Raw genomic sequence first — 27,755 nt, 5'->3', positions numbered from 1 at the left:
CTAGAGAGGAGATAGACTGTTGAGTGCCTGCCATGTCCCTGGCCTTGCTTAAGCATGGTGTCTGGAAGTGCCCACTGTGCTCTGTATGTTCTGACCACCCCTCCACAGCCAGGATAGATGAGGCCAGAGATTGGTGCATGAGGCAAAGACAGCCATCTGTAGCCTGAGGTCAAGAGGTGCCTTTGCAGGATATCTTTGCCCAACAGAGACGCTTGATGCTAGATAAGGATCAACTAAATTAATTCATCTCTCTGTCTCTCTGTCGCTCTTCCTCCCCTCTCTGTGACTGTATGCAGCACATACAGAGGGAACAGTGATGCAGAAGCCAGGGGATCTAAGGAAGGAGAGAAAGCAGGGGTAGAAGCCATTTAACAGGGATGCTTGGAAAGGGAGGCAATGGCCCAATGGGGGTGAGGTGCGAAGCCACAGAGAGCAGCTGGCTCATGAGAATGGCAGAGGGACTGGAGCAGAAGCAAGGAACTTAAGCTGAGGCAGGACACCTGGAGTTGTCATGGGGACCTCAATGTCACCCCCATGCTCCAGGAGGCCTGGTGGCTCTACTGCTGCACACCTGGTACCTGAGTTTTCTCCCTTCTCCGCACAGCCTTCCAGTGAATTTTGATCACCTGTTCCATCCTGAAGGTGACTGTTTCATGTAACCTCAAAGAGCAGAGCTAACGCCCCAATGATAACCTACAACAAAAGTCACCAACAGGCAAGACTCCATTCAGCACTAATTCCAAGGGGACAGTGGCTTTCTTTTAGCTTTTATCTATATTTACATTTCAATTTATGAGTCTAGTAATGGTAGCCCTGAGGCAGGACCTCTCTCACATCACTGTTCTGTCAGCTGAAATGAAACTATCATGAGTACACTGAATTCCTTCTAAGTCAGGGAGGGGGAAGTCCCTTTATCAACTGCAGTTTTTCTAGGGGGCAGGATAATTGTCCAGAGAATAGATTGTAGACTGGCCACAGGTGCTGGCACTGCCCCCAAGGTTTGTGTGACCCTGCCTGAGTGACCTTCTCCCTTCCCCAACCCAGTACCACCCTTTTCTCTCTGAGAAATCTCAGATTTAGTGTTTCTTTTATATATATATATATATATATATATATATATATATATATATATATATATATAAACATATATATATATATGTTTATTTTTGAGAGAGAGACAGAGTGCAAGCAGGCAGGGGCAGAGAAAGAGACACATGCAGAATCTGAAGCAGGCTCCAGGCTCTGAGCTGTCAGTACAGAGCCCGATGGGGGGCTCAAACCCATGAACCCATGAGATCATAACCTGAGTTGCAGTCTGAGGCTTAACTGGTGAAGTCACCAAGGTGCCCCTTGTGTTTCATTTTTAAAATTATTTATTTATTTATTTTTTAAAATTTGAATCCAAGTTAGTGTCATAATGATTTCAGGAACAGAATTTAGTGATTCATTACCTACGTATAACACCCAGTGCTCATCCCAAGTGCCCTCCTTAATGCCCCTTGCTCATTTAGCCCATCCCCCCACCCAACCCTGCTCTAGCCACCCTCAGTTCTTTGTATTTAAGAATCTCTTATGGCTTTTCTCCCTCTCTGTTCTTATATTAGTTTTGCTTCCTCAAGAAAGAGCACAAGCTGGAGCTCTATTCCACCAGGCCACCATTTGGATTCCAGAACACAGTGGTTCTTAAAATTAAAAAATAAAATTGGAAAAATCCCTTTCTTCACATGCAGTCTTAGGTGAAATGCTGCCTTATGAGACAGATAGGAGCCAGCTGAGTTCCCTATCCCCAGTCTCTCCCTCCACCCCCAGGACCTCCCCTCACCTTCACCCAACCTCTCCCTCTGAGTCTCCCTCCCACCCCTGGACCCCTGTGGCTCTGGGTGCATTCAGAGGACCCTGAAGGACCCCTGTAAAGCCACAGAGTTGAGAGCCTCTGCTCTTAGGAGCCGAAATCCCATTCGTTTGAAGCCCGAGTGAGGCTCAAAGCAGAGATGGTTTTTATGATTTCCCCAGTCAAGGTTTTTTTTGTATCTCCCAGACCGTGAGTGGATAGGGATGACCATGTGACCGATGGTTTTCAGGTTACCTGAACATGATCTCATATTTCCCACGGTTCTTCAGCTGCAGGGGCTGCTTCACCTCTTCCATGACCTTCACAATCCCGAAATCGAGGCCTCCTTCAGCTCCTGCAGAAGCCAGGGGCCAGGGTGGGGAGGATGAGTGGATGGCACAGGGGTGAGAAGCAGGGGAACTCCCTATTGAAGTTCACATGGAAAATTCATGGTGACAAGTTCAGAGGATTTGTTTTCTGAAAACACTGTGGCTAAAAATACCTCGAGTAATTGACTCTCAGCCAATAAACAATAGACACTGCTCTTGAGCCCAGTTCAAGTTGGGTGGCTCCCCCTGGTTTCCATCTTAGGACCACTGTCCTTCCTTTCATACTTTCCACTAGCTAAAACTTCTGCTATTAAATTTTTTTTTTTTTGCATCAAGTGTATAATATACATATTTAGAATATTACATATAAATTTGTATTGTTTTACTTAGCATTACATCATAAGCATGTCTCCACATAATTGAAAACCTCATAAATGTGATCTTGATGGTTATATGTATACCATGATAGGCTGTTCTATAACTTAAAATATTATTTCTATAATAATAATAATATTCCATTCTTAATAGACATTTAGGTTATTTCCAATCTTCCATTATTACAAATAATGCTGCAATAAATATCTTTGTACATAAGGCTAATGACATGTGGGTGCACATGTGGCTCTTGTGTTCTATGCATCCTGCTGAGAAGGAAACCAGTCAGAAAAGGGAGAAATAATGGAGAACTGCATGCTAAAAGGGAGGGATCTAACCTGGGTGTTAGGGCAGTAGAATGGGCAGAATGATGCCCTGTGCCCCCGGAAGGTGTCCATGTCCTAATCCCCCAAATCTGTGAATATGCTAATTTACATGTCAAAGGAGAATTATGGATGGAATTAAGGTTGCTAATCATCTGACTTTAAATTTTTTTTTTCAACGTTTATTTATTTTTGGGACAGAGAGAGACAGAGCATGAACGGGAGAGGGGCAGAGAGAGAGGGAGACACAGAATCGGAAACAGGCTCCAGGCTCTGAGCCATCAGCCCAGAGCCTGACGCGGGGCTCGAACTTACGGACCGCGAGATCGTGACCTGGCTGAAGTCGGACGCTTAACCGACTGCGCCACCCAGGCGCCCCATAATCATCTGACTTTAAAAAATAGAAAGGTTGTCCTGGATTCTCTGGGTGGGCCCAATGTAATCACAAGGACCCTTAAAGGAGACAGAAGTGGGAGAACTAGAGAGATGGTGGCGTGAGAAGGACCTGGCCCAACGTTGCTGGCTCTGAAGATGGAGGAAAAGGACCATGCCCCAAGGGATGCAGGCAGCTCCTAGAAGCTGGAAAAGGCAAGGAAATGGATTCTCCCTCAGAGCTTCCAGAAATGAGTGCAGCTCTGCCAACACCTTGATGTTAGCCCAGGTAGATCCGCTTTGGACTTCAGAACCACAGCACTGTAAGCTGATAAATTTGTGTCGTTTTAAGCCACAATGTTTCTGGTAATTTGTTACAGCAGTGATAGAAAACTGTTGAAATTTTTAATTTAGGTTAGGTTTAAATTTAGGTTAACACAGGTTGGAAGACAGGTACTTATTCTAAGATGACTGTTCAGAAAAAAGCTCTGCAAACTTTCTACTAATGGCCACCCCTCATCATCTCCCATTAGAGAAATTCAGATTCGTAGTAATGTTGCTAACATTACTTGAGGATTTGCATTACAATCGACTGAAATTCCACCCCCTCCCCAACATCCACTAGTCTTGCTCTACATAAGAAATATACTAAGCGATGATTCACAGGAAACTGCCCCCAAAACCAAGAGTACACTGTATACACTGTATGTTAGCCAACTTGACAATAAATTACATTTAAAAAAATACTTAGTTTGAGAATAAAAAGAAACATACTGTACTATCAGAGAAAGACAAATACCATACGATTTCACTCATGTGGAATTTTAGAAACAAAACAGATGAATATATGGGAAGGGGGTGGGAAGAGAAGAGAGGGAAACAACCCACAAGAGAATGTGAATGATAGAGAACAAACCAAGAGTTGATGGAGGAAGTGAGTGGGGGATGGGCTAGATGGGTGATGGGTACTAAGGAGAACACTTGTAGGGATGAGCACTGTGCATTGTATGTGTATGTAAGTGATAAATCACTGAATTCTACCCCTGAAACCAATATTGTACTGTATATTGGTTAACTAAAATTTAAATAAAAAAAAAACAAACAAGAAATATATTGCACTGAAAGATATGACTTCCAAACACCCATTCCTTGAAGGGGTCAACAGACCTTTGGGAAAGGTGATGTCCAAGGCAACGTCGTAAGACTCTGCAAAGACCATGATGTTTTCAATCTGAACAACACCAACAAGATTGTCTGCATCTAAAACCTGTTGGGGTAAGAGAAATTCTTGAGTAAAAGCAAGATCCACAGGATGCTTGGAGCTTGAACTATGTACCATGCAGTGGGAATGATGGAGAAGGAGGCATGGTGTAGAATATTTATAAGATGTATTTAGCTTTGGACTTCAGCGAGCATTTGGTATGATTAGTATACTCATAACATCCTCTGGGAAGTGTCAGTGTAGACAATAAATACAAGAATGGGAAAAAGGACCTGTATTTTTCATCTTGTCCACTTACGGGTTTTAAATACTTGCATGATTGCCACTACATTATTGAAGTTGGGGTTGTGAGTATATACTACAGAAAAGTGCTCTTTGGAATATTTATTTATTTATTTATGAGAGAGAGAGAGAGAGAGAGAGAGAGAGAGAGAGAGAGAGAGAAAGAACAGGGGAGAAGGGCAGAGGGACAGGGAGAGAGAGAATCTTAAGCAGGCTCCATGCCCAGCACAGAGCCCCAAGACTGGTGTTTAAAACATTGACCTGGGTGGTGCAGCCAGTTAAGCGTCTGACTCTTGATCTCAGCTCAGATCATTGTATCTCATGGTTCATGAGTTCGAGCCCCATATTGGGTTGTATACTGATGGTGCAGAGCCTGTTTGAGATTCTCTCTCCTTCTCTCTGCCCCTCCCCTGCCTGTGCTCTCTCTTTCTTTCTCTGTCTCTCAAAATAAAAAAATAAACTTAAAAAATGCTGACTTTCATCGTCTGATATTCATACACTACAATTGTTGATTAAATGAATCTATCAGTATCTGTGTTCAGCTATCTTAAGGACTGTCATAGGTATGTGATAATAGAGATTAGATCCAGTGAGTGGACCCCAAAGAAGCAACAGGATTAACTCATGTAAATTACAGTTGGAAATATGAACTCAACCCAAGGAAGAATTAATAGTCAGACCTGTTCCAAGGAAAATCAGGCTGCTTTGAGTATTGGTAAGTTTTCTATTCCTACAAGTATTCAAAGAGAAGCTTGGATAATCCCTTGATTATCCTTGATTGTTGCGGAATTGATTCAAGCATCAAAAAGTCAGTGGCATTCATTCATTCGTTAGTTCATTTTACAGATTCTACTGAGTACCTTCTCCGTAAGGCCTGTGCTAGACACTGGGGGCATGATGGGGTAGGGGAATGAATGGTGGCCATGTATTAACCCCTGGAACCCAGGAAGGTGACTTTATTTGGAAAAGTCTTTGAAGATGTAATTGAGTTAAAGATCCTGAGGTGAGATCTTCCTGGATTATCTGGGTGGGCCCTATACCTAATGACAAATGTCCTTATAAGAGACAGAAGAAGAGGAAATGCAGACAGAAAAGGCCATGTGAAGACGGAGGCAGAGTTAGAGAGATGCAGCCACAAGCCCAGGAACACCTGGAGCCACCAGAAGCTGGACGAAGCAAGGAAGGATCCTTCCCCCAGAGTCTTCAGAGGGAGTATGACCCTGCAGACTCCTTGATTTCAGACTTCTGGCTTCCAGAACTGTGAGAGAATAGATGTGTGTTGTTTTAAGCCACTTAGTTTGTGGGCATTTGTTTACGTCAGCCCTTAGAAATGAATACAGATGATGAGCAAGTCAGGCAAGATCTTGCCCTGATGGAGTTCACATAAGAAAGTAGAGAAAGAAACAGGATATCTGAAAGGGGGAGATGCTCTGAAGGATAGAAGACAGGGCGAGTGATCGCACATAACAGATTACCTTGATGCGGTGACTAGGGGAACCCAGTTGGAGCAGTGCTGTTTAGCGGACCTCACGGAGCCTGGGGGTGACATTCTTGGCAGGGTTGCCGCAAGGCCAAAGGCCTGAGGCAGGAAAAAGCCAAGAGACCACATGATGGAGCCTATGAGTGAGAGCGAGGTTGGATACTGAGGCAGGCAGGGACTGAGAAGCAGAGGACCCTGGGCTCTATCCTCACTAAAGCTGGAGCCAGCAGAGTGCTGCTGGAAGGAGAGGGGCCTGACCTGACTGACCCAGATGGGGAATGGGCCTCTGCCAAAGTCCAGGTGAGAGACGCTATAGACAGCCTGGGCGAGGGTGGCAGCAGCAGTGAGGGCAGAGGAGCGGGCAGGTGGGAGGTATCCTGGGAGACAGAACTAACAAGACTTGGAGGAGGACGGGCCCGGACACAGGCTGTCATGGAAAGGAGGGAATCAAAGATGGTTCCTAGGTGTCTGTTGGGAGCACCTGGGCGAAAGGTGATGTTTATGGAGACAGGGATCTAAGCAGTGACTGGGTTTGGGAGTGTGAAATCAGGAAACTCATGCTTACAAAGGGATAGTAACACCATCAGTCAGTCACTCACTCTGCATTGAATGAGTGCTCTCTGTTCTTGGCACCAGGAAATCAGCCACGAGTGAGACTGCCTTTATGGAGCTTACAAGTGTGTGCAGAACGAGACACCGTGGGTTGATGGTTGTCAAATGGGGATCAGTTGGGAGCATGTAAGAGGGAAACCTGGCTGTGGTCGTGTGTGGGTGTGTGTATGTGTGTATATCAGGGAACCCGATATGTATACATTTGATGACCAAGTCTGAAGATATGTGAAGCCTCACCTCCAACCGGATCACCCTCTTGATGTTGACAGGCTTGGAGGGCAGGAAGTGCACCTGAAGGCTGTACTCAGCCTTGGGGGGGATGGTCCCCTGCATGGTGGACACAGTGAAGTCATCGCCCAGGTGCTCCAGGCTGGTGACCCGCCAGGCCACGGGCAGGGGTGTGACGTTACGGAGAAGCACTACCTTGGATTCTTTTCTGCAGGGATCAAAATAAATTTTGTCAGTTTCAAGTGATTCTGATTTATTATGGCGGGTCAGAAAAAGCACTTCTGGTTATTTCAATCATTGCTTAGTTCACTAACCAGTGTTTATCAGGTAATGGGACCTGGTGTTAACAATCAAGGAATGCAGGATACATATCATAACAATATTCTCTTCTAGTAGCCCCAGAAGTAAACATTCTATTTAGAATAATATGAAGCCAGTGAATGAATATGTTAAGTTCCAGTTTTGGTCTAGTATTCTCTCTTTAGGCTCCGATTTCTAGACCAAGGATTCCTAACCTTTTAGGGTAATGGACTGCTTAGAGAACCTGGAAAAAAGTGAGACCTTCTTCTGAGAAAACTGCAAATATGCACACACTTTGGCAATTGATATTGGGAATGGGGGTGCTTCCTGAACCCCACTGAAATCAAGTTAATTTGTGAACTGAATAGGATTATTAACCATTTTGGCTTGCACAGGACTAGAAGTTTCCCAGGATGCAGACTTTCAGTGCTAAAACTAGAAAAGTCCTGAGAAAATCGGGATGAGTTGGTTGCCCTAGAACTAAATGTTCTTTAAATTCCATTGCAGTCCTCGTATCATCCAGAATTCTGACCTGTGCAGCAAGAGCCGATCAAAATGCAATTGCCTGGGTTCCAGCTCTAGTTCTGGGCGGACCCCTTGGCAGCTTAATTTGAAGACCACTGGCTCTGGGTTCTCCTTGATGCAGCAGACAATGCAGTCGTCAAAGACACCAACTGCAGTAGGGTAGGCCCATATGTTCAGCATCTAAAGGAAGAGTCAAAACAAAATACATTTATGCTGAGAACACCAAGGTGTCAAATTTCCCAAGAAAGACTTGCCCTGGTGGACTTGTTTCCAGGTGACAGTACCTGCTTCTCATTGGGTTTCAGAATCATGTTGATGGGCTCCAGGAAGTATGTGTTTGCTTTGACATCATTCTGAAAGCAGAAGAACACCTCTGCAACCATTGGCGAATTGTTCAGGATTGTCAATGTTTCCATGTTGCCTGGGAACAAGGATGACTTGTACCTGTAAATGAACAAGAATTAGGGATGTGGCGGGGGGGAGGGGGCGCCTGGGTGGCTAAGTCGGTTAAGTGTCCGACCCTTGATTTTGGCTCAGGTCACCATCTCACAGTTCATGAGTTCAAGCTCATGCACGATGAAAGCACAGATCCTGCTTATGATTCTGTCTCCCTCTCTCTCTGCCGCTCCCCTACTTGCTTTCTCTCTCTCTCTCTCTCTCAAAATAAACGTTAAAAAAAAAGAATTAGGGATGTGGATGTGAGCACTGACTGAGAGTTCAGGTGGAAAAGGAGATTGTGGGGTGTACAAAGGGTAGTATGGTTCACTGAGGCCGTAGCGTGGCAGCTAAGAACACAAGCTGTGCACTTGTGGAGACTTGTGGCTATGACCTGACCCCTCTCCCTGCAAGCCTTGGTCTCCTCATCTCTAAGAGGGGAAGATAATACTTGTTAGGATTTCTATGAGTATTAAATGCAGTGGCAGCTATCATGGCAAAGAATTCTAACAGAACCAGGCAGCTCTATCCTTCCCAGGGCTTATCTTCCCAGGAGGCATGAACCTTTGAGTAACTTATTATTTCACATCTGTCTTAGAGATGACCTCCTTTACCTCCTCCTCCTAGACCTGTACAAGATGTTACTGTTGTGACGTACATTCATTTGGTGTGGTTCGTACAAGGCTGTTTCTGTTCCTTCGTGACTCTCCACAGAGTTGAGAACTGTTGGCATTAGAAGCTGCTCAATTAATGGCACTGAACAGAAAAGGAATCACAGAAGGTACAAGGAATGCCAATGAAGATGCTCATCATCAGAAGTCAGAGCACAGGTCAGGAAAACAGAGTCACCATACTCTTCACTGCTGCCCAGAAACAGTCTGAAAAGCTTTTTGGATAGACAGTGATAAAGGAAGGAAGGAGAGCAAATGGCAGAGACCAAGTCAGGGTCATAGAGACAGAATTTTCTCAGTGTCAACACCAAAGCGGGGGTGACCTTCATATCTAGCTGGTCACCGCCACCATCCAGCACTGTGCTAAGTCTCGTGTGTATTATCCAGTTCAATTTCACAAATCTGTGGGTGGGTGCTATTATTTTCCCATGTTGCAGATGAGAACATTGAGGCTCAGCAAGATTTAAGAAAATAAATAAATAATAACCGATTGTACTGGGCCTTGTTTCTGGGCCACTGTAATCCTCTCCTTCTGGACCAGCGCTGTCTGGCCCCAAATTCTGGTTGGTTCCACCACTGCCAGAACACATGCCTCTCTGAATGGCCATAATTTCCCTGACTTCTGACCTTGGCTGCTTTGTACATCATGTCCATCAACCTGACCCCCCTCCGTCTCTCTCTGAAACCCTTCTATTGGGCCTTGAAGATCCACTCCATTGTCAGCCAACCCTCCTCATCTGGGCTTTCTGGTCCAGCCTCTTAGGAAATAAACTCCGGGTATTAAGGGACTGGAGAACAAAGAGGGCTCGTTAGTTGCACCAAGTCAGTGAGAACAGAAACATTCTCTACTTATCACAATCAATGCTAGACCGAATTAAGACGTGGCTAGAACTGGGTCCAGTTTTGGTCTTAACCTCCCTGCCTACACAATGGGAAGTTTGTATGTGACCGAACAAACTGGTCTCACTAGAAATGTATGGCCATCACCCTCACCTGGGGCACCCAATTTTGCCTGACAACTTTAATCTGTTTCTCTAGTATTCTACCTCCCCAGCTTTCCACAAAAACTCTTTAATCTGCTCTACATTTTCTCAACAATTTTATCTTCCCTACACTTCCCTCCCTGTTAGGGATGACCTTGAAAATGTGTCACGGAGAAAATAGACGGTTGCATGGGAACCTTCTCACTGTTTCGACCAAATCTGCACCTGAAGCCATCTGCCTTCCTCTCTCCTAGTAGGAGGTGGTGGCCCCTCTTCCTGGCAAGAACAGCATCTCTGTTTCCCATTGTGTAGTCTCAGGGAGCTGTACCACTGATGGCCCTTACTTTCTCTCAAAACTCTGACCTCTTCCTCCCTGTGTCCTCTTGGCATCCCAACATCATAAGAACAACAGTGTGTGAGCAGTGTTCCCTGGACTCCATGTCTCCCTCTCATCCTTGACTGCCTCTCTTTCTTCACAGTCAAGCTTTCCAAAGAACTATCTTCACACTCCATCTCCCTCCTTTTACCAGCCACTGACTCCTCAACTCACTTTGCTTGGGTTTCATCCTCAGAAATCCCTAAAAGGACCCTTGCTAAGGCCCCTATGGTCTCCATGTTGTTGAATCCCATGGATGTCCTCTGAGAACAAAAACCACAGAGCTTATTCCTTGCTTTCTGTGGCTACTAGCTATACTTCCTAAGCATCTCAAACAACATATCGCAAAGTCAACTCTTGATCCTACCCTTTCTCCAACAAAACTGGTCCTCCTCTGGGATTTTCCATCTGGGAAGATGGTGTCTGCATTCATCTAGGTGCTTAGTAGGAACTCAGGGCACAATAACCCAGTTCTCCTGATTTGTGGCTCAGGGCTAACTGGGGCAGCCTTATAAAAACTACATCCACATGGCAATCCTGCTTTGCACTACTATTCATGAGTCCAACTTGGAGTCTGAAATCTGTTTTGAAAAAATGGAACACTTACTTATCTCTTGATTTTCCACAAAGCAGTGGCCCGAAGTAAAACTTCTCCAGGCTCATAATATACTTCTTAAAGATGACCTCATTTGTCTTCATGTCTGTCTTCCGCTCAGGAAATACCACTCTGAACACAGAGGAAGAAGAGAGGAAGAGAGGCTCTCTGAGTGGAAGTTCGATGCCTCCACTTGATGTTTACATGAACCCAATATTCCCTGTTCAGCAAAGGGTTCAGGTGTCTGGAGACAGAATGATTCTTGATTCGAGGACCTGAGTTGAGCCTTTGGTCCTGTTCCCTCCCTCCCACCACCCCTGGGATGATAGAATGGTTTGAACTTGAGAAAAAAGATTCCCAGTGGAGTCTTCAATAATGAGGGGCTGATGATAGAGCTGAGCTAGATTTCCTGTTCTAGGGTGCCCAGCTACAAAAACAACCCCTATGGAAAACTAGTTCTGGACATTAGCTAGCTTCTGAGTTCCTTGTGCAGTGTGGCCTCCTGGCAAGAATTGCAAAAAACGTCTTCCTGGTGGACAAGCTATAAAAGGCCTCTTCCCCTAGAGGGGTTTTGTCACTAGCTTGCTCAGCCAGGTGACTGTTGTGCATAAGGGGCGCAGTGGTGTTTGGTAGCTCAGAAGAAAAGTCTGCTTGTGGACTTTCACACATTTAGTGATATTACAGGAGAAAAAGTCTGATGGTACATACTGAATCTGCTTAAATTAGCTCAGTAGTTAAATAAGCCAACTAACTCACCATAGGAGGACATTTTGCCGGCCTGACATCTACTGACATGCTCCATAGCTCAGTTTCATGGCATATGACATTCCTGTGGCTTTGTAAATGTCCAAGACACTGATGCCCAGTACAGCTGGCAAACCCGGGCCCACATTGGTAGGGAGAGCTACCTTGCTCAAAGTGCCACGTGGGAAAACGAAAGTGCTTCTGTCAACTCTCTCTTTCAAAGTACAACGGACTTACTTTGGGTCTTGGCAGATGTACGGGTAACTGCACACGCCTCGGCAGTAAAGCTGGTACTGGCGGTGAGTCCCAAGGATCTCAAAGTTAAATGTCTGGTCAAAGTTCCCAAGGTCAGCAGAAGAGAAGTGTATTCGTAAGGTCACCTCACCATTGGCTGGCACGATCCACCGGAAATGGTTCAGCCTGCCAAGGACCATGGGGCTTTTAAAGAGAGAAGGCTTCCTCTGGGGCAGGAGCAGGCAGGACAGCTGCCTGGGAGGTGTCCCCGCCTGCCAGGGTTGGGCACAATCACGCAGAGGGTCCCGCAGGCAGGAAGGCCCTTCTCCCCTCAGGCACTGTGTCAGCCACACCCTCTATTTGGGCTTCAAAACTACCCCCACCCCCGGGTGGTCCAGAGGCCCACCTGGTAAACTTCTCCTGAGACAACTGCCCAGAGAAGCTGTTCTGCTCCGTGTCTGACAGGGGGGCAATGGCTCCAGACGTTGCCCCAGAAAAGACCTTCCTGCTGAAGGCCATGCGACGTTTGTCCTTCTGAGTGTCTCGGACCTGATCTGCCTTTTCTTTCAGTTTCTGTCTGCTCCCCTTGGAGGAGGTGGTCTGCTCCTCCTGCGCCTTGATTAAGAACAAGCACGAGGTCTTAAATACTCATCTGCATACACATGAACAGAGACAACTACAACATGCCTGCTGTCTGGGATGGCCGCGCTGCAGGTCCAAGATGCTGGTGGCTGCCTAGAGCAGGGGAGGGCCCAGCCAACTATCCTAGCAGAGAAGAGGAGTAGGCTGGAGAGGAGTCCAGAGCTGTTCCTGGCATCCCATTCCCCGAGGAGGAGGAGGCCAAAGCCTAGAGAAAGCTTGAAGCTGCAGGGGATATGCTCCCATATGCATTTTGTTGTGTTTTCTTAGTACCTTTTACTCTACACCCCTCATCCCCTCCCAAAGACATTGATTTTGGGACAGACCAGACCCGTGTTCTGATAGAATATTCCAAACTCTGAAATTTTCTGACTATTCTTAGAGGGTCCTTTCACTTATTCCTTTATTCCCTGTATTTTTTGTAAGACAAAAATTAGGCTTCAAAGCTTGATTTGATTCATAGAGGATGCGGTATATATCACACTCCATCATAATGAGGGACAAAATGCCATGTCGACCCATGATTACAGACGCAGTGTGTTCTCGTGGCTGGAGTGCTGCCCGCCAGACGTGGCCACGGTAAAGTGGGCTTTTCCTTTTGCAGCTGGCTAGTCACCTGTGGGATGATGCTCTGGGCTCGCGGTGTGCATCTTGTTCCCCAACAAAGTACTGCTTTTTGTTTTGTATAAGTTGGTGCTCCTCAATTAATACTTCTCTGGGGATAAAAGAATAGTGTTTTTCTTTCTTTTTTTAAAAAAGTTTATTCTTGAGAGAGAGAAAGAGAACATGTGTGCAAGAGCTGGGGAGGAGCCGAGGGGGGCAGGGAACGGAGGGTCAGAAGTAGGCTCTGCATTGACAGCAGAGAGCTCAATGCGGGCCTCAAACTCATGACCCGTGAGATCATGACCTGAGCCGAAGTTGGATGCTTAACCGACTGAGCCCCCTAGGCGCCCTGTGTTTTTCTAATTCTACTCTTCTTTTTATAGTTTTAGTTGCCATTCTTCCAGAATGAAGAACTTTCTTCTGCTAATTGGGGATGAACTAGAGTTCCTCCTAAAATGGTAAGTTAAAGAATGCTTAATCTTTTTCTGTTTGCGGCTCATTTTAAGGAAAGAGTTTGGTGTCATAGTCACCTCTGATGTTGGCAATTTTTTAATCTTTTTTATTTGGATTCTGTTCTAGAAAGGCCTGCCTATGCATGCTGCTGATCTCAGATGATGATTTCTTTTCTTCTAAATGTTTATTTATTTTTGAGAGAAAGAGAGAGAGAGAGAGAGAGAGAGAGAGAGAGAGAGAGAGAGAGAGAGGAGGGGGCAGAGAGACAGGGACAGAGGATCCAAAGCTGGCTCCTCACCGACAGCAGCAAGCCAGATATGGGGCTTGAACTCATGAACTGCGAGATTATGACCTGAAGTCAGATGCTCAACTGACTGAGCCATCCAGGTGTCCCTCAGATGACAGTTTCTTACTTGTAAATAGCAGTTTGGGGCAGTGTCTTCACCTAACTGAGCCTTAGGCAGAGCCTATAAGTGATTTTATTTATTTATTTAAATGTTGTTATTTACTTATTTATTTATTTTTTTGAGAGAGAGACAGAGCATGAGCTGGGAAGGGGCAGAGAGAGAGGGAGACACAGAATCTGAAGCAGGCTCCAGGCTCTGAGCTGTCAGCACTGAGCCTGATGTGGGGCTTAATCTCATGAACCACGAGATCATGACCTGGGTGGAAGTCGGATGCTCAACTGACTGAGCACCCCCCCCCCCCCCGCCAGGCACCCCCAGGTGATTTTATTATTCTTGCTGGGGTGTATGTTTTGTAGGAGGCTGTGTGGAGAGATTCAAATTTGGGGCCACCACACTCCTCTGGGAATAAAAAGCCCATCTATAGTTCTTAATATATATACCTTCTGCATATTATTGGTCAAATCTATTTTTCCTTTGTGATTTATTCTATTAATTACATATCTATTTTCTTTTACTTTTATATGATTTCATTTGGATTGCTTATATTTTGAATTTTTTAAAGGCTCATTGATTTATTTTGAGAGACACAGAGAGAGAGTAGGGGAGGGGCAGAGAGAGAGAAAGAGAGAGAGAGAATCCCAAGCAGGCTCCATGCTGTCAGCATGAAGCTCGATGCTAGGTTCAAACTCACAGTGAGATAGTGACCTGAGCTGAAATCAAGGGTCGGATGCTCAACCGAATGAGCTGAGGTGCCCTCAGATTGCTTATATTTTTAACCCAGCTGGAATTAATTTTACCGCCTTGTGTCAATAAAGAGATAAAAAGTGAGTTTACCAAAATATCTAGTCTTCCCTTGATAAATTCTTTGGTAATCTGTCCTTTTTCTAGTGCTGTGTCTTCCCTTAATTTGTGTCTGTTGATTCTTGTATTCTCATGCCCTGTGTGAACTACCTTAGCTTCCCAATACATTCTAATATCTTTTTTCTAAAAGAGCTGGTCTTGCTTAATTGTTTCTCACACATAAGCTTCAGAGCAATTCAACAAGTTCCCTAGACCATCCCACAGGGGCTGAAAAGGGTGGAAGATGAGAATGAGCCATTCTGAGAGAGGCTCATGCGGGGTCCCCAGGCAGGATCCCTGATGAGTCAAAGGCAAACACATCAGTGAGCATGACAGCCAACGCTGTACTCAATTTCTGACCATGTGGAAAGTGGCCTCTGTCTGCCCATCTGAATTCCTGCCAAGGTCAGGAGGGCAAGCAGCTGGCTTGCTCCTTACCTTTGCAGAGCTCACAGTGCTTGAAAGCTCTGGTTCTGCTTCCCCTTCTCTTTTCTCCTCCTGCAGGGAGAGCTCTTCAGGTGGTGGGATCACAAACACAAAATGCTTCAGGATTTCTGTTGTGGCCGGAGGCAGCCGCTTCAGGGGGTGGGAGATGATTGAGAATAAGGCCGGAGGTGGGATGGGTGGGCCAGAGGAACCCAGACCCAAGATGTCCAGGATCTAAAGGAAAACCCCATGGTTAATTTCCTATGCACAGGGTAGGGTTCCCCCAGCTCCTCCCTGAGTGAGCACAGGGTGGTACAGACCCTCCTGTCTTTTCCTCAACATTCTTGGGAGATGCCCCTGCTATGGCAATGTGTCAGGGGAGGGGTGTGAAAGACCTCTGACACAGCTCTGTAGGTTTTTCTAGATCCCCAAACCCCTAGACCAGGCTGGGGCACTTGCTGTGGCTGCACGCTCCCTGTACCTCTCTCATCATGGCCCTTGTCACCCTACTGTGTCTGTCTCTGCAGCTGGATGTTACATAAACTCCACTGGGACAAGAACCAGGACAATATAGCACAGGGCCTAGCACATAGTAGGCACTCAAAACTATGTTTTAGAGACTAGCTCTTAAGGCTCTGATGTCTATAGTACAGAGTTGTTCCATCTGTTTTCAGATCCCGTGTTAATTGTTCTTTCACCTTTAAATGTTCTTTCCTTCTAATGCTGAAAGATAGGGTCAGAGCAGGTCAAATATGGCAAAGAAAAAAAAAAGCCAAGGTTCTGGGAATGGGGTAAAGGATGGGAAGGAAGAGAGAAGTCAAAAAGAAACCAAAGAGAACATTCATTCCTACAGCATTCTCCCCTTCTGCTCTCATATATACTGAAGGAGCATCTTCCAGAGCAGATGCCTTTAAAATTTAGCAGCAACTTCCTTCTCAGCATGGAGCACCTCAGAATAAACATGCTATCTCTAGATTTGTCATCATCACAATGGTGTTACAGCCCACCAGAGCACCCGTTCTGTGGACCAAATGGGCTATTAGGCCAAGCAGGCAACAGTCTTCATGGAATCCTGGGTTTCTAACCTGCAGGGCAGGTGGCTAAAGACCTAATGCTTAGCTAGCGTTAACTCCCAGGGTTTGAATGTCTGCGAGGGAAAGGAATGAACAGTTTGTACCAATTGTTAAATTAATAGAGCCAGGGTTAAAGAACTTTATAACCAACAGTCTAACCTGTGGCTTGGAGTGTGGAGAGAAAACAAAAAGGCAGGCAGATCATCTTGGCTAAAGTACTGGAGCACAAAGCAAGATGAGAAGATGTTCTTTTTTAAAAAAACATAATTCTAGGGGAAAAACGGCCATGATGCCTTATCTAAGGCTGAGTGGAGGCGGAACTGTAAAACCAGTGGTGTTGTGTCCTCCAACGGTCTTCTGCCCTTTGGCCCGCCTGGCCTGCTGCTGTGGGGCCAAACCACACCCTAATGTGCCCCCTTGCGGAATTACCCATGTCCTCCCATTAGCCCTTACCTGCCATACATTCCTCCCAGGCTCTGTTCTCTCCTTGTTAAGGTTGTGTCTAATTTCTTATAGACGAAACCAGAGATCAGCAAACTGTGTCCCCCTGGTCAAGTCTGGCCTGCTACCTGCTTTTGTAAGTGAAGTTGTATTGGAACAAAATCATTGATTTATATGTTGGTGGTGGTTGTGACAGAGACTGGATGACCCGCAGCCTAAACTATTTGCTTTCTGGTGCTTTACAGAAGTTCTTCCTCAGACAAAAGGCTATAGTAACCGTCTCCTTCAAACGATTACCCAAGAGGCTTCTGGATATGCAATATTTTCTAAGGCCAAAAGGCTATCTGATAAATAGTATGATTTCTGTCACTATAAGAACTTGTGGGAACAAGATTTTAAAGTAGTTGAGCATCTTGCTTCACCCTACAGCGTACCTACCTTGCCAGCCTGTAACACCAGTATTATCCATATTAAAAATCAACCCTATAGACAGTTTTTTATGAGGTCAGATAGAGTAATTTAGATCTGTGGAGCTTTCTATGGATTTTCACCTAGAAATAGGTCCTTTTAGCCACTGTTGTCTTATATCCAAGGGATTAATCAGAGATTAACGGAATTAAGGGGATACAGAAAGAAACACCTTAATGGTAATTAATACAATACCTGCTACCCCATTCATTACATCTGCATCCTGGAAAAGAGTCTGTACCTGATCCCCTTTGGGAAGCCTGTCATTGTCCAGGGCCTGCTTCCAGTTCAAGCCTTCCATGTCAGGTGTCTGGATGTTTATTAATGGCACGCCTAGATCCTTCTTCCCCTCATGGTCCTCCTCCCCATCAGCCTCTCCTCCATCGCTCCGCTCCTCCAGAGCCCGGAGCTTCTCCAGACGCTCCCTCTCAGCCTTCTCCCGCTCCTGGCGCTCCTTCTCGGCTCTCTCCTTCTCTGCACGCTCCCTCTCCCGGTCCTTGCGGCCTCGGCGCCCACCCGAAGGAACCTGGCGCTGGTCATCAGCCTCGTGGGGTATGTCCTCGGTGCCCATGTGTTGCAGCAGAATGCCTTGCTTCCGGTCCCAGTACATGAGGATGTTCTGAACATCCTTGAGAGTCAGCTCATAGGTCTTAAACTTGTGGGCCAGGTGCTTGTCAGCATCCTTCAGGAGGTCCCCCTCACTGTCCTCTGGCTCCTGGACAAGGGGAGACCCAACCACGTGAGGGTCTGCCAGTTGGTTCCTTCTCTTCTTTGTCAGTTCCTCCTTCTCGGTTAACTGCTCTCTGATGGATACTTTCCTTTCTACTGTATCCATCTTGACATCTAGTTTGGAAAAAGTAAGAATCTAGGAGGAAAAACACATAAAACATGCTTAAAACATTTCTTTACTGGAGAACAACGGCATAAATGAGAGCAAGAGGATATTGTGTTTTGAAAGAAGGCCTCACAGAGCCCCAGGTGCCTCTTATAGACCCAGGAGCTATGTCTGTGTCTGTGTCATCTTGGGGGGTCCTTGTTAAAATATCCTCTCCACGGTCCTTCGTGGGGACCAAACAGGAGTTTAAGAATTTGGCTGTGCCCTGGCTTTTAAAAAAATACCTATTTATTTAATTAACCTGGCCTAGAGAAACCAACTTCATTCTTTTTCTCCTGCCCTTTTAAACTTGCTTTGTGGGCTCTGATTTTCTTCCCCTCTGGATGGAATCCTTGGGGAGGCCCCAGAGGTTTTTGTTCATTCTTTGATGACATGAAGTCTAGCCGAATGTTCACTGCCTGCAGAGCAGCCCAGAATCCCCTTTCCCGCTGAAAGTGCGCCTCCTCCATAAAGCTGGGCTCTGAGGCAGGCTCGCTGGGTTGGCTTCCCCCTTGCCTCAGCGCCTCACCGTACCACTCTTCTGTCTCATCTCCAATGCAGCTAGGAGGTCAGTGCTGGGTAGAGCTGTCCCCTGGAGGGGTCACTCACCTAGTTGAGTATGGAGGGGAGGGGCTTGGCTACTACTGTGTCTTTCTCCACTGTCAGTAGAGTCACTGCCAAGACACCGAAAGTTCTGTCCAGACAACAGATTTCAGGCAGAGGACTTTGTGTGGAAGGAGAGGCCAGAGAGGGGCAGGGAGGGCTTGCCCTTGGAAGGTTGCAGGAGCCCAGCACAGAGCAGCCGGAGGCCAGGTACAGCGGAGAGTCCAGGCCTTCTTGCTTCTTGTGCTTGGTTCTGCTCCCAAGCCTGGGCTGTTTCTGCACGCTCAGACTCTGCTCCTTCCTGAGCTCTACCTGACTGTGGCCGCTGAAGCCTAATTCCTCTGCCCTTGTGTCTGCTCAGATGTGGTCACTGTGCCTTGCTCATCTACTGGGACCAGTCTGCATCTTGTCTGGGAGTCTGGCTTGTCTGGCTTTAGCTTCATCCTCAGAGCATCCAGTGCTGACATAGTCACTGTGCCCACCAGCTGGCTAGCTATCCTCCCGGGCTGTGAGCACCACCCTTGGTGCTGTGTTGGCTGTTCTGCCTTCCTGGGTCATGGCCCCAGAGATGTGACTGCTAAGCTTGGCAGGCTGGTAAACTATCACTAGTTGTCTGCAAGGACAAGCTTATGTTGCAGTGCCTTCCTTGACCATTGTCAAGATAAGCTGTTGGTAGAACACCGGGGCTCTACTGACTTTGTGGCTTACTGAGGCAAACTGTGAATACCAGCCCATTCAGCACCATCCAGGGGACTTACGGGGAGGGCGGGGTACAGTGGAAAGTGCAATGACTGTGGTCAGACGTAACTGGGGGAGGTCCGATACCCACGACTTTGTCTCTTTCAACCCCAGGCAGGGTTCATGGCTCTGAACCTCACAGGGTGGGAGGGAGGTCAAAATGATAGAATTACATAAAGGGCAGCCAGGGATCCTGGCACATAATCAGCCTGTGACAAGTGTTGGCCCCTTCCCTCCTACCTTCTGCTCCACTGCAAAATCCAAACAGTATCAGGTCAATTTTGTGGAAGGGAAAGTACTGGATTGACGGGTGGTTACAATGTATGCTCTCTCTGTTCTGCTTCTTGCTAAGGAGCAAGAAAGGGTTGCTACCTGCCGGTTTGCTGTTTGAGATTTCTTTGTGGGAGGTTCCTCCTTTACTGGTCCTTGCTTTGGCCTTTTGACCTTCCGTTTTAGCTCATCTTCTTCCTTTTGCCGCTCAAGCTCCTGCTGTAACTTCTTTTCATGCATCTCCCTTGCCAGCCTCTCCAGCTCCCTTCATCAAACCAAGCAGAGAAAACAGAGTTTAGAGCCTCTCCTGTCCACTCCCCCTAACTGGGAGTGTCCAGTGGAGGGACATGGGCAGAGCTTTCTCGGGCATAAGAAGAATGAAATGCAGGTAAAGAAATGTGGGTAAATAATGTGGGTAAATAGGAAAGAAGGAAGGAAGGAAGGAAGGAAGGAAGGAAGGAAGGAAGGAAGGAAGGAAGGAAGGAAGGAAGGAAGGAGGAAAGACAGGGAGGGAGGGAAGAAGGGAAGAAAGGAAAGAAAGAAAGTAGGGTCTCTGAAAAGTCATTCAGCAAAACTGATCACCTCAAACTCAACTAAGAGGAACTGTCAATCTGTATATCAATCTTCTTTCATAGGAGAGCAAGGCAAGGGCTGAAAATAGCTTGATGTTAGCAGTTTTCAAAAAGTAAGTTGCAAAGATTGTTCTGATATCAGTTCAGATGTGGCTCAGATTCCTATACTTGTTACATCTAATGTTCAGACAACATTAGAACAGAAACAGTGTTTTATTTATTTATTTTTTAACGTTTATTCACTTTTGAGAGATAGAGAGACAGAGTGTGAGTGGGGGAGGGGCAGAGAGAGAGGGAGACACGGGATCCGAAGCAGGCTCTAGGGTCTGAGCTGTCAGCACAGAGCCTGAAGCAGCGATTGAACTCATGAGCCATGAGATTATGACTCGAGTCGAAGTCTGATGCTTAACTGGCTGAGCCACTCAGGTGTCTCAAGAAATGGTGTTTTAAATAGCAGTCCCTGGGGCGCCTGGGTGGCTCAGTCGGTTAAGAGGTCGACTTCGGCTCAGGTCATGATCTCACGGTCCGTGGGTTCGAGCCCCGCGTCGGGCTCTATGCTGACAGCTCAGAGCCTGGAGCCTGTTTCAGATTCTGTGTCTCCCTCTCTCTGACCCTCCCCCGTTCATGCTCTGTCTCTCTCTGTCTCAAAAATAAATAAATGTTAAAAAAAAATTAAAAAAAAAATAAATAGCAGTCCCTAATGGCTAGCTTGGAGCCATGGTGGTGGATCTGAAAGCCACATTCCTTTCTTTTCTCTGTCCCTTCCTGCTATGGATTCAGCTGGGCCTGCCCTGTTGCCAGTGGCAGAAGGGGCACCAAGGCTGGAACACCAAATATAAACAAAAGTGGAGGGGACAGCATTTCTGAAAGTACAAAACCCATCTGTTTTCATTTCTAGGAATCCCTGGTTACTCCTGGTTGCTGTGATTCTCTATCATCCACTGTAGCCAACTCATCATTACTAGGTGTGTGTGTGTGTGTGTGTGTATGTGTGTGTGTGTGTGTGTCTCACACAAACAAGTCATTGCTGAGCTTTGAGGATCAGATTTATATTTTCCAAGTCCACTATGAAATAAATTCCTGAAAGCAATGACCTGGATGAGAAAGAAAAGAGATTCCTTTGGAATCCCAAAGCTAGTATTTTTATACCTCTGGAGGACTGGGTTTGTTTGTTTGTTTGTTTATTTATTTATTTATTTATTTATTTAAATGTTTATTTTTGAGAGAGAGAGAGAGAGAGAGAGAGAGAGAGAGCGTGAGAAAGGGGGGGAGGGGCAGAGAGAGATGGGGAGAGAGGATCCGAAGCTGGCTTTGTGCTGACAGCACAGAACCTGATGCAGGGCTCAAACTCATGAACTGTGAGATCATGACTTGGGCTGAAGTCAGATGTTTAACTGAGACCCAGCCACCAGGCAGCGCCCCCTGGGCATTTTTACAAGGGACCATGCAGATGAAGAAATGAGGGTATACTATGGGGGCAGAGAGGGCATAAAAGCTCTTTTGGGGTCAGTTGGAGGAGTCTGGAGGTGGAAGGAGACTATGTCCCTCTACAGTAGGGCAAGTATCTTGGCTTTGCCAATGTGTGGAATTCTATGGAGGGTAAGCAATATACCCTCCTCTCTCAGCACGTTTGAAGGTCTGAGGGCAGAAAGGACATATATTCTACTGCTATCTGAGACAGCTTGAGTCTCCTGGGGCCCATGTGGTGTGGAGGGGATTCAGTCTTTCCTGTGTGGTTCCCAGTGATGGGCACAGAAAGTGGCTGAGAGACTGCCCAGGGTCTCTGGTGAACTGTCCAGGCCGAGGATCAAGTGGGAGAGGCAGTCAGAACTCAGGGCACAGATAACACCACAAAAGGCCAAGATGATGGCTGGGGAAGGAGAAATGACTGAGTTCTGGGGAGTGACCATTAAGCTTATGTCAAGAGAGTGGCCCCTCAGTCACCAGCTGTGGACACCTGAGCACAGAGTCTGATGAGCCACACCTAGGGGGCAGTTGTCAGGAGAAGCTTGTGGGAGCCCTGGGAGAACAGAGGGGCCAGAAGTCCCCTGCCATTATATCATACAACCTTCCCTCTAGTGTCAGATGTCCTCCAGAGAGAAGGACGGGGAGGACAATGAAAGAAACCCTGAAAGGCTGCAGCAACCAGTCCCCTTGATGGTCAAGGTGTTTTCCTGCTCTTAGCAGGTCATCTTCCTATCTCCCTTGGTCACACTGCTCTCCCGGAAGGTGATTCTCCTGTGTCTCCCTTGGTCACGCTGCTCCCCAGAAGGTGACCCTCCTGTGTCTCCCTTGGTCATGCTGCTCCCCCGGAAGGTGATCCCAGTCTCCAGGATGGGCTGTGTGTTACTCCCGGGGGGAACCACTTCCAGCCTGACTACCCCTTGATTCTGACCTCTTCTTCCTTTCCCGGAGGGCCTGCCGAACCTCTTGATTGAACATGATTTTCTCCTCCTCTGTCATGGCATCATATTCTTCCTCATCCATATTTTGGAGACGCTCCTTCTCTTTCTGAAGTGCCTCCCTGCGTTTGCTCTCTGTGGAGGGAACAGAGAGAGGAAAGTGAGGGAAAGTGACTCACTCACCAGCCTTGGCTGCAGGGCCCTCAGTGGCTCAGCTCCCAGCCCACACTTGATATGGAGGGTCTATGCCAGGGCAAGGGCAGCTCTGGTGCTGCGGGGACATTCTTGATCTCTGGTGGGCCTTCCTTCACTCACACAGTTCCAAAACTGGTCTCCATCTGTGCTAGACTGAATAGTAGTTCCAAAGATGTCCATGTTCTAATCCCCAGAACTGTGAATACGCTACCTGGTGTGGGGGAAAGGATTTTGCAGATGTGATTAAGTTAAGGACTTTGCACTGGGAGACTGTCCCGGATTATCCGAGTGGGCCCAGTATAATCACAAAGGTCCTTATAAGAGGGGTGCAGGAGGGTCAGGGTCAGAGAAGGAGATGTGGCAATGGAAGCAGAGGTCAGAATGCTGTGAAGTAGGGACCATGAGCTGAGAAATGCAAGTGGCCTCTAGAAGCTTGAGAAGGTAAGGAAATGGATTCTCTCCCTGGAGCCTTCAATGAAACAGAGCCCTGTGGACACCCCGCTTTAAGGACTTCTGACTTCCAGAAATGTAAGAGAGCAAGTCTGTGTTATTTGGAGGCATCCAGTCTGTAATTTGCTACCGCAGTGATAGGGAAGTAATATAGCACCCACGAACTTCATACACTACAAACATATGTCGCCAGAGTGCTCAGGGTGACAGAACCATTTGCAGACCAAGGGAAACCATTTTCCACACCCTACAGATTCCAGGTCCAGAAGCATGGTCATGCCCAGCACAAAGGCTCTCAGATTCTTTTCTACAACTTCCACTTCTTGTAGGCCTGTGCTTTGGGCTCGGAGATGTGTATCTGAAGATCCTTCTCTGACACTTACCAAGAGCTAGGAACAGATAAGAATCAGATTTCTTCCTCCACAGGCTGCCATGGGGATCATATAGGCAACCCTCTAAAGCATCTAGGCTCGTCGTGCCTGGCAAATTCATAAGTGTTCAATAAAAATTAGATTTGAATATAATAATACTGTTACTGGATGCTGCCTTGGGACTTTATTCAAATGCAGAAGATTTCAGGGAGAGGAGCCCATAATGCAATGGTGAAAAACCTCAATCCACAAGTAAATGAAAAAATGAAAAGAGATACTTTATTTCAAGTTGATGCTAATGGGGACATAAGCTTTCTGGGAAAGCAGGAAGTCAGATAGGCTGGAACACTGCCAGGGATTTTCTTCCTAATTTTTCTCTGGATGAGAATGTAAGGAAGCAGTCTTTAAGTATTGTTTAAGAACTAAGAGAGCTCAAGTTTGTAATTATTTCCTTAATGAAAAAGCACTATGATTTGTAGTAAGGAAGGGCAGTGATGTCACCGAGCTGAGGCCAGAGCAGGAGTCTGTCTCCCAAGGAAAGTGTCACCTCCTCCCTTGGGGACCAAAATTTGCTAGGTCTGCTTATGACTAAATTGGGAACTCAAGCTAACATTACTCTGAATGTGTGTGTGTGTGTGTGTGTGTGTGTGTGTGTGTGTGTGTGTGTGTGTGTTTAATTTTCAATCACTGAAATTTTTTTCAAGCTACTGTTGTAATGACAGGAAAAAGCAAGGTTTCAGAGTTATAAAGACCTTACTAATTTGCTGTGTGATCTTACACTGTTGATGTCTCTGAGCCTCCTTTTCCTTGTCTGTAAAAGGGGGACAATGATCCCAAGAGGGTTACTGTAAGGATTAAATAACCCACAGTGCCATTTAGAGACATTTCAAGTATACAGAATGTTGGCTGCAGTGCAAGGGACACAGGAGGCTAAGATGTAGAAGCTGTTTTGTCTAGTTTATGAGCACTTCCAGTGTTTGCAGGAAATGCACAGTCCCCTTAAACAAAACCAACAAGCTAATCAGTCACCTGAGTCAGGATGGGACTTGTGATGTGTCCCCCATGGGTTGGTTGTGATTACAGGGAAGATGAGAAGGGATGCAGTGTGACATTAGGGGGAAGGGAAACATGTCTGTTACAAGAAGAGCTGGCTGGGTCCATTCCCTGTCCTGTAGTCTCCCGACAGGTCAGCCGCACCTCAGTTCCCTCAGGTGCAAAGTAGAAATAAGAACTTCTGGTCACCTTACAGGGCGGAGGTGAGCACCGATGACATGGCAGATGTAATAGTTTCATCTGCACAATGGCTCAACGTGGTGGACAAGCATTTCAAAAAGTGTAAGGCTCTGTTGAAAGGGCTGTTAGGGCTTGGGAAGGGCAGCCCAGAAGAGTACGGGGCCTTACCTTCTTGCTCCTTTTTGGCTTTCTCTTGGGCCTTCATGACTGTGTAATCCTGGGCCATGTTGATTACATAGATGTGCTCCCGGTTGCCGATGGCCTTCAGCAGGCAGAGGAGAGCCATAGCCGGGTTCCGAGCAAAGAGGGTCTCAACGCTATCAAACACCACTCCGCGGAAGCAGTCACTCAGCTGAAACCAGAGCGAGAAAAGACAGTAACTAAGGCCACAGTTACCGGGTTCTCTATGGAGAAAGTTGCTTGTTCTTTCGTGGGTGGTTTTACTGGGGGCTGCACTGGTCTCTGCTGACCTACTGGGCCCCCATGTAAATGCCGTTAAACCACCCTTCCACCTGCTACATTCAACATGCTGTTAAAAAATTTGAGAGAAAAATAAAAATATTTTATCAGTCATGCAAGAGCTTTATCATACGTATTTATAGAATAAAAGATTTCTCCTATCTCTACAGAAATAAGGAACGCAAACTAAACGTGAAAATGAGGGTTTGGGCAGATCCATGAGGAACAGGCGGAGAGGAGGGAAAGGCAAGGTATCCCCCCCTCACAGAGTAACAGCAAGGGCACCAGTAGCAGGAGGGCCATTCAGATCTTTCAGTGGCGTTACTGCCTTGGCGTGTAACGATCTTGGTAATACTAACGGCTGAGGAGCAGCCTCTGTTGTACATCAGTGTTACTCAAAGGGGGGTACACAGACTGGCCACCCTTGGCCAGGAGCTGATCACTACCAGTGTTTGATGAGACCAGAATCTTGTGCCAGAATGTAAATCAATGACATCACGAAAAACACTATTTATTTCAGCTGCTGTTTTTTTGTTTTGTTTTGTTTTTTTGTAGCAAGACTGTCGATGAAGGAAGCCACGCAAACTCCGTGTTTCATCAAAGACCAGTACTTCGAGTAGCACTGCTCTGCTGGCTTACTTTGGGCTTTACCAGCGATTTAACCTGGGTACACGAAACACCAGCACACTTATCAGCCCACCTTGCTCGGGTCAGCTGAGAGTGACAGCACTGTGAACACAGTAGCCATCAAACCTTAACCTGAGTAATTTCCTGTGATGACATCTCCTCTTCTGGGAGCCTCAGGTCGCATTTTGTTCTATTGAAATGTGCAACTAATATCGTGGCCTACTTTGAAAAAGCCAAATCCAATGGACAACTCCAGGACCTGGTGAGCCGTTTAGCTCTCTGCAAACCATAAGCAGCAAACAGGCTTAGGGGTGTCCTCCCAAATCCTGCTGATCTTGTTTTCTTTTCTTTAACTGTACAACGCTTATGAAAACAATTTTTTTAACTGGAAACGGTTACTGTGTTTTTTGACTTGAAAAGCAATGTGTCATTGTAAAATAATTCAGAAATGTATGAACAGAACTAAAAATCCATTATCCTGCTATCCAAAGATAACCACAGTTAATACACTTTCAGAGTTTTTACTGTTTGTATGACATACATTTAGACATATTTTTATAGAGATGCAATTGTGCTGTACATACTATTTCATAACCTGCTTTTCTCACTTAATACATTGAAAACAGATTTTTACAGCAATTAATATGGTTCCAAATTCTAACTTTCCATGGCTCCATGTTATGACTTTTAATATACCACTTTAGGGCTGTATCATGAATCTGATTTTTTTTTTTTAATATGTAATATGCTCAATGGTCCTTTAAGGAGAGTGACTTCAGGCAGCAGACTGAGCCAGGGCCAGTTGCCTAACAAGAGCTGTCAAAAGGACAAGAGCAAATGACTGTTGGGGGTGAAGACGCCCATCTTTCCTCTCCAAGACCCCTGGGTTCTGAGCCGCCATGGGTGGGCCATGGATCGGAATCTCAGGTCCCAGCGCAGGGATGGAGTGTGAGCCGTGCAGCTCTGGGCAGGTGGGCACGGACGTACCTGTATGCGATCAGCCAGGATCTGGGTGAATAGGTCCTCAGGGAGCACACAGCTCACGAGCCCGGTCTCACCTCCGATACTGGGGCTGACACTGAGCCGGCGCTGTGCGGGCCCCGAAGGGAGAGGGCTGGAGGAAATCTGTCGAGCGGGAGAAGGATCAGGAGTTAGAATCCAGCTTGGTGTCCCAGCAGCTCTCATACTTACAAGCCATATGACCTCGTGGAAATCGTACAATCTCTCTGGGCCTCATTTCCTCATCTGTAAAATGGAGATTGCTTTGTAAAATGAAAGGTTTTCCTTAAAGAATTGCCTAAGCTTCAAGTGGGAACGCTGTGAAAGGTGCCTTGTATATGTACACATTTGTTCATTCATTCAACAAATATTGGGCACCTGTGAGGTACAAGGGGTCCCTCTAGCACTAGGGATACAACAACAAACAACGCTGGCAATGTTGCTGCCTGTGTGGTCCTTATTTCAAATAGAGGAGACAGAAAAGGAGCAGGTGAATATCCAAATCAGTCACATAGTCTGAGATAGTGACAAGTGCTAGGGAGAAAAGAATGAGGTAAGGACATAGAGAACGGTGACAGGGTTGGACAACAATATGGAAGAATGAGACAAGATCCTGAGAGAAGAGTCTTTCTGTGAGGGAACAGCAAGCTCCTTGCACACGAGTGTGCTTGATGGGCTCTGGGGAGCACGTGGGA

The 27,755-nt window shown here is 46.4% G+C and overlaps 1 protein-coding gene and 1 long non-coding RNA gene across 31 annotated transcripts in view; one reads left to right on the top strand and one right to left on the bottom strand.

Annotated features, from left to right (window-relative positions):
- Positions 1-27,755, bottom strand: part of HYDIN (HYDIN axonemal central pair apparatus protein) — a 433,865-nt gene that overhangs the window by 69,113 nt on the left and 336,997 nt on the right. For 24 of the 30 annotated variants that reach the window (XM_045046329.1, XM_045046327.1, XM_045046336.1 and 21 more), the window contains 14 exons: positions 27,049-27,186; positions 25,144-25,327; positions 22,720-22,861; positions 19,855-20,017; positions 17,509-18,132; positions 15,298-15,519; positions 12,324-12,532; positions 11,921-12,103; positions 10,952-11,071; positions 8,164-8,323; positions 7,887-8,059; positions 7,064-7,262; positions 4,398-4,497; positions 2,087-2,186 (listed from right to left, as the gene is read on the bottom strand). In XM_045046329.1, coding sequence (XP_044902264.1) covers positions 2,087-2,186; positions 4,398-4,497; positions 7,064-7,262; positions 7,887-8,059; positions 8,164-8,323; positions 10,952-11,071; positions 11,921-12,103; positions 12,324-12,532; positions 15,298-15,519; positions 17,509-18,132; positions 19,855-20,017; positions 22,720-22,861; positions 25,144-25,327; positions 27,049-27,186 — 2,717 coding nt within the window. Of the gene's footprint in view, positions 1-571; positions 694-2,086; positions 2,187-4,397; positions 4,498-7,063; positions 7,263-7,886; positions 8,093-8,163; positions 8,324-10,951; positions 11,072-11,920; positions 12,104-12,323; positions 12,533-15,297; positions 15,520-17,508; positions 18,133-19,854; positions 20,018-22,705; positions 22,862-25,143; positions 25,328-27,048; positions 27,187-27,755 lie in introns of those variants that run through there. The other 6 variants (XR_006590496.1, XR_006590497.1, XM_045046345.1 and 3 more) reach the window with 6 other exon arrangements.
- LOC109494933 lies at positions 20,003-26,570 on the top strand. The gene is made up of 2 exons (XR_002150104.2): positions 20,003-20,140; positions 25,990-26,570. It is a non-coding gene; the product is annotated as an uncharacterized LOC109494933 (long non-coding RNA).

The sequence above is a fragment of the Felis catus genome, chromosome E2 (assembly GCF_018350175.1).
Source record: "Felis catus isolate Fca126 chromosome E2, F.catus_Fca126_mat1.0, whole genome shotgun sequence".
Taxonomy (NCBI): domain Eukaryota; kingdom Metazoa; phylum Chordata; class Mammalia; order Carnivora; family Felidae; genus Felis; species Felis catus.
Note: the sequence above shows the minus strand (reverse complement) of the source record. Positions and strands in the feature narration are given on the sequence as shown.